Source organism: Pseudoliparis swirei, chromosome 1 (assembly GCF_029220125.1).
Source record: "Pseudoliparis swirei isolate HS2019 ecotype Mariana Trench chromosome 1, NWPU_hadal_v1, whole genome shotgun sequence".
In the NCBI taxonomy this organism is placed as follows: domain Eukaryota; kingdom Metazoa; phylum Chordata; class Actinopteri; order Perciformes; family Liparidae; genus Pseudoliparis; species Pseudoliparis swirei.
In genome coordinates this window covers 5,910,938-5,917,834 of record NC_079388.1, presented here as the reverse complement: position 1 = coordinate 5,917,834, position 6,897 = coordinate 5,910,938, and the positions used below count along the sequence as shown (strand labels likewise).

The window sequence follows — 6,897 nt, the reverse complement described above, 5'->3', positions numbered from 1 at the left end:
TGAAGATTAAAGAGATGATGAAGTTTGCCAAATAAATGAACATTAGCGTTTTATTAAGAAGCTGGAACTTTTAACAGTCGCCATTCCGCCTCCCGTGAAGGACGTCTTCAGTAGCATGCGTAGCGTATCCCAATCTGCTGAGTTTCTCCAAGCTTTGCATTGCGGCGGTTCCTCCTCAGTCATTCTTTTAAATAAAGGTTACTTGATATAAGTTTAATACCTTTACTCACCAGAAAGTGTTCTTTTCCAAGTTTCTTTAAGTATGGTCAATAAAGTAAGTAGAAATGAGTTAAGCTCACTATTTTTTTAAAGTAAGGTAATTGGATAAAGTACAAAAATAGCTACATTATAAAATGTACATGTGTATATTATAATGTAGTTATTGTGATTTATACAATCTTGATTTAAACAACTGGAAAGGTTATAAAGTGATTTTGAATTCTATCTGGGAAGTTCATTCAGCCTTTAGGATACTGTTAGTACATTAATAATATTTTAATGGACAATATATGAATATATTTATTATGTGTTAATAATATACTAAAAGTATACTTTTGGTATATTATAATCACAATATTGATATATTTAGAATGTGATACAAAAAGTATACTTTTAAAATATATTAATATATTAAATATATTTCAATGTGATGTTTACATATATACTTAAAATACAATACAAATACAATTTAAGTGAACTATCGGCATGCATATTAGCACATACTCAGTCTTGTAATTAATATGTACTAAGTATACTTTAAGTCATTCCAATTAAACACAACAAATATATACTAAATACACTTCATCTTGGACTTAAATACTATTTAATCACAACTTAAATATATTCAGCACAACATTGATTGTTCCAAAATAGCACACTTATGATTAGTAGGGCTTCAAGTATACTCAAGTATGCTAAGATTAAATATACTTCGCATATTTATTTTTCCACTGGGGAGACCTGTGTGGTACAAAACATCCATCAACATCCATTTCAATGAAAGCGGCAAAAGAAAAAAGAAAATAAAAGGAAAAATGATCTGAGGAAAATGCAAATGAAGCGTGATACTGCTATCATGTAAAACGTTTGAGATAAAATCAGCTGATGTGCCCTCTGAAGAGTTATTTCAGTTGTTGAAATAGTATTCTGCGACTTATTTAGCTTTTAGTATTCATCCACTTTTGCCCGTTCTTTAGATACACTTCCGATTCTGTGATATTGATCTGACTCTTTCAATTATTATGCATGTAAAACCTGCAGAGCACATCAGGAAATATGACACATTGGTGAGGGTTCTGTTGAAATCAACGAGGCAGCTCTGTTGTTTTTAACAATGTTTATGTTTTTATTAAATTTCTCAAAACCACTCCCTCTTTACACACATCTGACATCACATCTTTAGTATCAAATATTAACAAGTGCTGATGGGGATTAAAAACTTTATATCAAACAAGAATCAGCTGCACAGGACGACTTGAGGGGATGCACGGCACGCACACAAGTGCGACATTTCCCACAAAACGGACATCGGTAGACAGTGCATATAAAAATACCTTACAAAAACAACAAAAAACACACATTTCTTTGCACACTATAGGCCTTCGTTTTGACTTCCTGTGTCCACGATATGCAGAAAAGCACAGCGAAGCCCCCTGCTGTTCACTATATGTAAAGAATATACAAGTCTCCACAACAGGTGCTGTTGCAGTCGGGGGAATTTGCATGAACCTGGAATCATATTCTACTTTGAATACTCAAATTGCTGATAAAAGAGGCCATCCGACACGGGTCAAAGTCAAATAACTGCACCCGAAGTCAACCGGATGCCAATCAATGGTTCTTGTTTCAGAGTTTAGTTCAGTAGGTCCTCCAAAAGACATCCAGCGAGGTTGAAAGGCACTGACGGTGTTCCGAAAAAGAATATCCGTATGAAAACGAAAACAATTTCATGAGAATAAAACACAGAATTCTACAGAGCACTGAACTGTCTGCTGCAGCTTTTTCAGGCCATTCTTAATTAAAGTAAAACACAAGGGCTCCCGACTGTGGGAGTTGGAGAGAGAAGTGCTGCCGGTGGTCTGCGGAGCGAAAAGCTTCGTGAAGGAAAAATAATATAAAATATGAGGCGTTTCCACTTTCCACAGCAGGCTACACCAGCTCGATCTCCCACTGTTGGCTCGGCCTCTCCTCGTTCTCCGGCATAATCACCAGGTGGTCCTTGTCGTACGTTTTGCCACCTGAGGAAGAGGGACAAATAATCATGTCAAGTTCAAGTGAACATGATTAAATAATGATCATCCAGAGTGGTAGAATGTGACTAAGCACATGTATTCGACTGCAGCAATGCTACCCGGCAGTCAATAGAAAGGTGGTCTTTTTGGTGATCCACGTTTCCCCTTCGAAAACCTCTCATTTTACCGAAATCCAAGCCATCACAGTCCTAGGATTTAAATGCTCGATCTGTTTATCACTCTATAACAAAAACATTTTTTTTAAACACTCACAAATGTAAGGCTTTTTATAATTCCTCAAACTTATTTTGTAAAATGGAATTTTGCATACATTTTTAGCATATTAAGGTTTATAGTTTCAAAATCAAATAGATTTTTTATTTATATTTTTTTAGATATTTTTTAAATTATGTATTCCCTTCATACCTTTGACATCCAGGACGCAGCCGGGGAACGTGAGGCTGGTGATGTGGCCTTTCATCTGGGCCTTCCAGGTCTGGACCGGCTGCCGGGTCTCTGCCCACAAAACCACCTTTGCTGCTGGCTCTACGGTGCCCATCACCTGAAGGCTCATGGTTGGAGACAACTATCACACACACACACACAAACACACACACACACACACACAAACACACACACACAGTTAGACCAGACCATTCCAAAGTCAAACGACAGCTTTTGGTTGGCGAGGCGCAGCGACACCGATTACACTTCAGCTCCTGCCTCGGTACCTTGCTCTTGATGAAGCCGTCCTGATAGAACCAGATGTCGCTCATGGGCTCCACCTCTGACGACACCACCACTCGTCCTGATTTCATCTCCTCCACGCCGCCCTGGACGGACAGGAAGTGACCTCTCTCTGTATTCTTGATGCGTAGGAAGCGGCGCTTCTGCGGGAGGCAAAGCACCACAAAATGTCATCGTCACAGTCGAAGGTCGGTGGAGCTAAATGATATCCTTAAATAACATATCGGTTTACATTTGTCTTTTTACTTTTGACAAGTTTACAGAATGTCACTCCCTTTAAATATCATGGAAAACAAGCTTTGTTAATATTGGCGTTTCCCATTGTGTCAGGTGATCAAATTTCACTTGATTTTTCCGTCTGGTGAAGATGACTCGGTTACAAACCTGCCGGACTGGAAACATCGAGCCAATGGTCTGTATAGAGCTGAACTTCGGCCAGTTGATGATTTCGACTGGTTCCAGTAGGAACTGGCGCCCCCTGTAGTTGCCGTGTTCACATATCACCCAACTGCAAAGGAAGAGAGACAATGTCAGCTTCCTATGCCGTCACGTGGCCGACACAGGGACCCAAAACAAGGTGCTTCGTTGTCCCAGCTGACGCTCAATTCTTCACAAATGCCCACTTCCTTTAACTCGCTTCCTGTCGTAAAATAGAAGCCGCCGCTCGTGGAAAAGAAAGCGGACAGCTGCTTCATGACAGTGGGAACGCAAACACACAGAACAGCACGTGACCAAGCACCAGCACGCACCAGCCGCTGTTGACTCTGATGGACATGATGTGGTTGTTGAAGCCCTCTTCCACCAGGCTGGGGACCTCGGAGTCCATGGTGATCTCTCTGCCCTCCAGACACTCGTGGCCGAACAGAGAGATGGAGGGAACCGACAGCATCTGGACAACGGAGAGAGGGAGGATCAGAAGGGGGCGAAGGAAACCAACAACATCTTTTTTTAATTGTGATTTTAAAAGTGCCTCCTCACCATTGGCACGACCTTGACGGAGCGGATGTTGCAGACGGGCGGACATCCCATGCTGCTTAAGTTGGGGTAGTCCCCTTCAGATAAGATGTACATGTTCCCAGAGTGCTGTTTGGCCTCGTAGAGCAGCCAGCTGAAACACAGAGGCATTATCGTGTTGTTGGGCAGACTCCAGTTTCCTGTCCTTGTGGATAACTGCAATGCTCTGGGAAAGGCTCCTCACCTTGCCCCCGACACCCGGCAGGACTTGGTCAGGAACTTTTCGGGCAATTCGTCCTGGTTGAGCTTGAAGATGTGACACTCGCCCTGGAAGTCTGGCTGAGGGTACAGTATTACCTGACAGGCAGAGATGGGGGTCAAGGAAAGGGATGAGATTCACACATTTATGACCTGAAGCCTTTTTATTACCGACTTCAAAAGCTCCCTCACCCCCCTATGGTGACTACAGGTTCTGCTTACAATGCAGAATATAATGTTTAATTTGATCTTGCAACATTTATCTTTGACTATGGTATAAATTCCCCCCCTTGTCCTCTGAAGCACAGCAGTTTTATGGGTGGAAAAATAACCCCGGGGGTTTCCCCACATGGAGAATAGTCCAGGTCCAGCATGTGATCCAGCTTAAGCCAAAAGTTTTGCACCAATGCGTGCAAGGACAACTGAAGGAAAGTGATTTGGGCTATATCACAGTTTATAAATGACTACAATCCATCTGCAGCCCTGGGGGGCATCTTAGATGTGACACCTATAATATCTACTATCTCTCTGCAGATATTCTGCGACATTACAATGAAAGACTAAACTGCCTAAAAAACATCGTAAAAGTGAGAAAGTCAAGTTGAAATACCTCAGCCCTGGTCCCCGAGCTGTCACTTGGGGCCTAAGGGTCAAACGCAAAAGAGAAAAAAAAATGTGAGCACCACCAGAACATGAACACACTGTCAAAGGGAGAGTCTGAAGACCTCACCAGTCGGATGGGCTGCACGGAGCAGATGCGAGTGTCCTGAGAGCCCCAGTCACCAAAGTTGTTATAGAAGCCTTTCTCCAAGATGTACTGGTTCCCAGAGTAGTCCACATGGGAGTACGCTATCCACCTGTAAGGGCGATGAACAATTGCCAGTGGTTACCTGCGCAGTCCCCGAGTGCCGTAGAAGCAAACTGTTCTGCGGGATCCGAATCAAAACTCACGCCCCGCTGAGCACGTGGATGGAGCGCGTGGAGGTTCTGTACTCGAACAGCTCGACATCGGGAATGGCCTCCGTCACCTCGAAGGTGTTCTCTTCCTCCCCGCCCTCCTGCTCTTCCTCCGGCTGTTCGAACATCACCATCGTGGGGTCCGTCAGGTCCTGCAGGAGTGCAAGAAGACAGGGCGTGAGCTAAAAAAACGACACCGAAGCCCGGCGACATCGGCACACGGCGGCTGGAAATAGGACTCCTCGCGTCACGTTTTGAAGGGCGATAATTATCGTTGAGAGACAACGTTCGCATGGAAACGTCGTCAGGACTACCGCGGGGCATTCATCAGAGTGCAAAGTTACTTTCTAGATGAGATGAGAACGCTGGAATGGGATTTACGCTACGGCAATAAAAAGAGTGTAGCGCAGCCAAGACAAGCCCAAGACTTTGAGGGGCTGTATCTAAGTCCAAGACCAAGACCAGTAGGGGTCCCACACTGCATCACTTACGATTCAATGTGAAATAAACAAACAAACAAACAAACCCATATGCACTCTGTTCAAATGGATCTAGAAGATACACTTTTCGATAAAAACAAGCACAGAAAACAACGGAAGAGGACATTTCTGTGCTGCATTACAAAGAGACCGAAAAACCGTCGGCTTGCACTCAGCGGGATTCAAACCTTTCAATAAATACTTATTAAAAATACTGCAAGTAAAAATATATAAATTCCTCCCAACTTACTGCTCGTATCAACCGGGCGGAGCGCAGCTCGGCATCGCGGCCTCCCCACACCCTCCAGTCTTGGTACTCGCCCTCCTCCAGCAGGTACTGGTGGCCCCGGAAGCCCTCCTTCTCGTAGCCCACCCATCTTCAGAGGCACGGGGTCAAAAGAAGAAGAAGCATGCCAATCACTTCGACTACCCGATCAATGATCACCGACATGTCTCGGAAGGAGTCGGCGTTGATACACGTTGCAGAGCGCACACTCACATTCCTCCCTGTATTTTAAGGGAGCTGACGTTGTACATGAAGGCCGTCTGCTGCTGGTCTACTCTGGTCATGAAGTCCCTCATGTTGGCGGTTATGATCCTGGATTTGCCGCTGAAGTAGGGCTTGTCGAAGATCACCATCTGGAGAGAAAAGGGTGTCTGTTAGAATCAGGACGCACTGAAATATTATTTTCCTTATAACCTTCGTGCTCTGTTACCTTTGGTTCACTCAGGTTCTCCACTCTTGGTTCCCCCTGTGATGAGAGAATAAATACAAATCAACTTCCTGCTAACAATCAGGGGGATGCACTTCTCTAGAGACTCAGAAGGTTTCTCTTCCTGGGTAACAGCAGCACTTACTACTTTGAGTGGATGTAGGGATCCCACATAGGGCTGTTCCACTCCCCAGGACGCAGGGTTGGGGAACCCCCCCACCTCCAGCACACGGGGTAGGCCCTGGAAGAAGGGATGCGCGTACACCAGCCATCTGAGCGGGAGAGAAGACAAGGAGAGAAACATTCGTTTGACTTTCGAACCAGAGGAAATGAAGCGCGTGAGCTCCTCATTTAGAACTCACAGCCCCGCATTGATGATGATGGAGTTGGCCTTGATGGGGAAGCCAAAAATCCTGGCATCTTCCGACGTGTCCCTGAAGGTGACCTTCTTCCCCTCCGCGTTCTCCTCGGGGAAAAGACTGATTTCCGGCACGCTGTAGTCCTGTGGGAGGACAGAGGGCGGCCATCAAGGTCACGTAGTGGAGAAAAACAACAACA

The 6,897-nt window shown here is 44.5% G+C and overlaps 1 protein-coding gene across 1 annotated transcript in view; it reads right to left on the bottom strand.

The window, feature by feature from the left end:
• Positions 1-1,321: 1,321 nt before the first annotated feature.
• The window catches only part of LOC130197852 (beta/gamma crystallin domain-containing protein 2-like), a 31,493-nt gene continuing 25,917 nt past the window's right edge, over positions 1,322-6,897 (bottom strand). The window contains exons 8-22 of the mRNA XM_056420793.1: positions 6,702-6,841; positions 6,485-6,611; positions 6,343-6,378; positions 6,126-6,265; positions 5,877-6,003; positions 5,142-5,299; positions 4,921-5,047; positions 4,801-4,833; positions 4,177-4,289; positions 3,957-4,086; positions 3,728-3,867; positions 3,363-3,486; positions 2,963-3,121; positions 2,658-2,817; positions 1,322-2,237 (exon numbers count right to left, since the gene is read on the bottom strand). Of these exons, the coding sequence (XP_056276768.1) occupies positions 2,149-2,237; positions 2,658-2,817; positions 2,963-3,121; positions 3,363-3,486; positions 3,728-3,867; positions 3,957-4,086; positions 4,177-4,289; positions 4,801-4,833; positions 4,921-5,047; positions 5,142-5,299; positions 5,877-6,003; positions 6,126-6,265; positions 6,343-6,378; positions 6,485-6,611; positions 6,702-6,841 (1,803 nt within the window). The 3' untranslated portion in view covers positions 1,322-2,148. The remainder of the gene's footprint in view (positions 2,238-2,657; positions 2,818-2,962; positions 3,122-3,362; positions 3,487-3,727; positions 3,868-3,956; positions 4,087-4,176; positions 4,290-4,800; positions 4,834-4,920; positions 5,048-5,141; positions 5,300-5,876; positions 6,004-6,125; positions 6,266-6,342; positions 6,379-6,484; positions 6,612-6,701; positions 6,842-6,897) is intronic.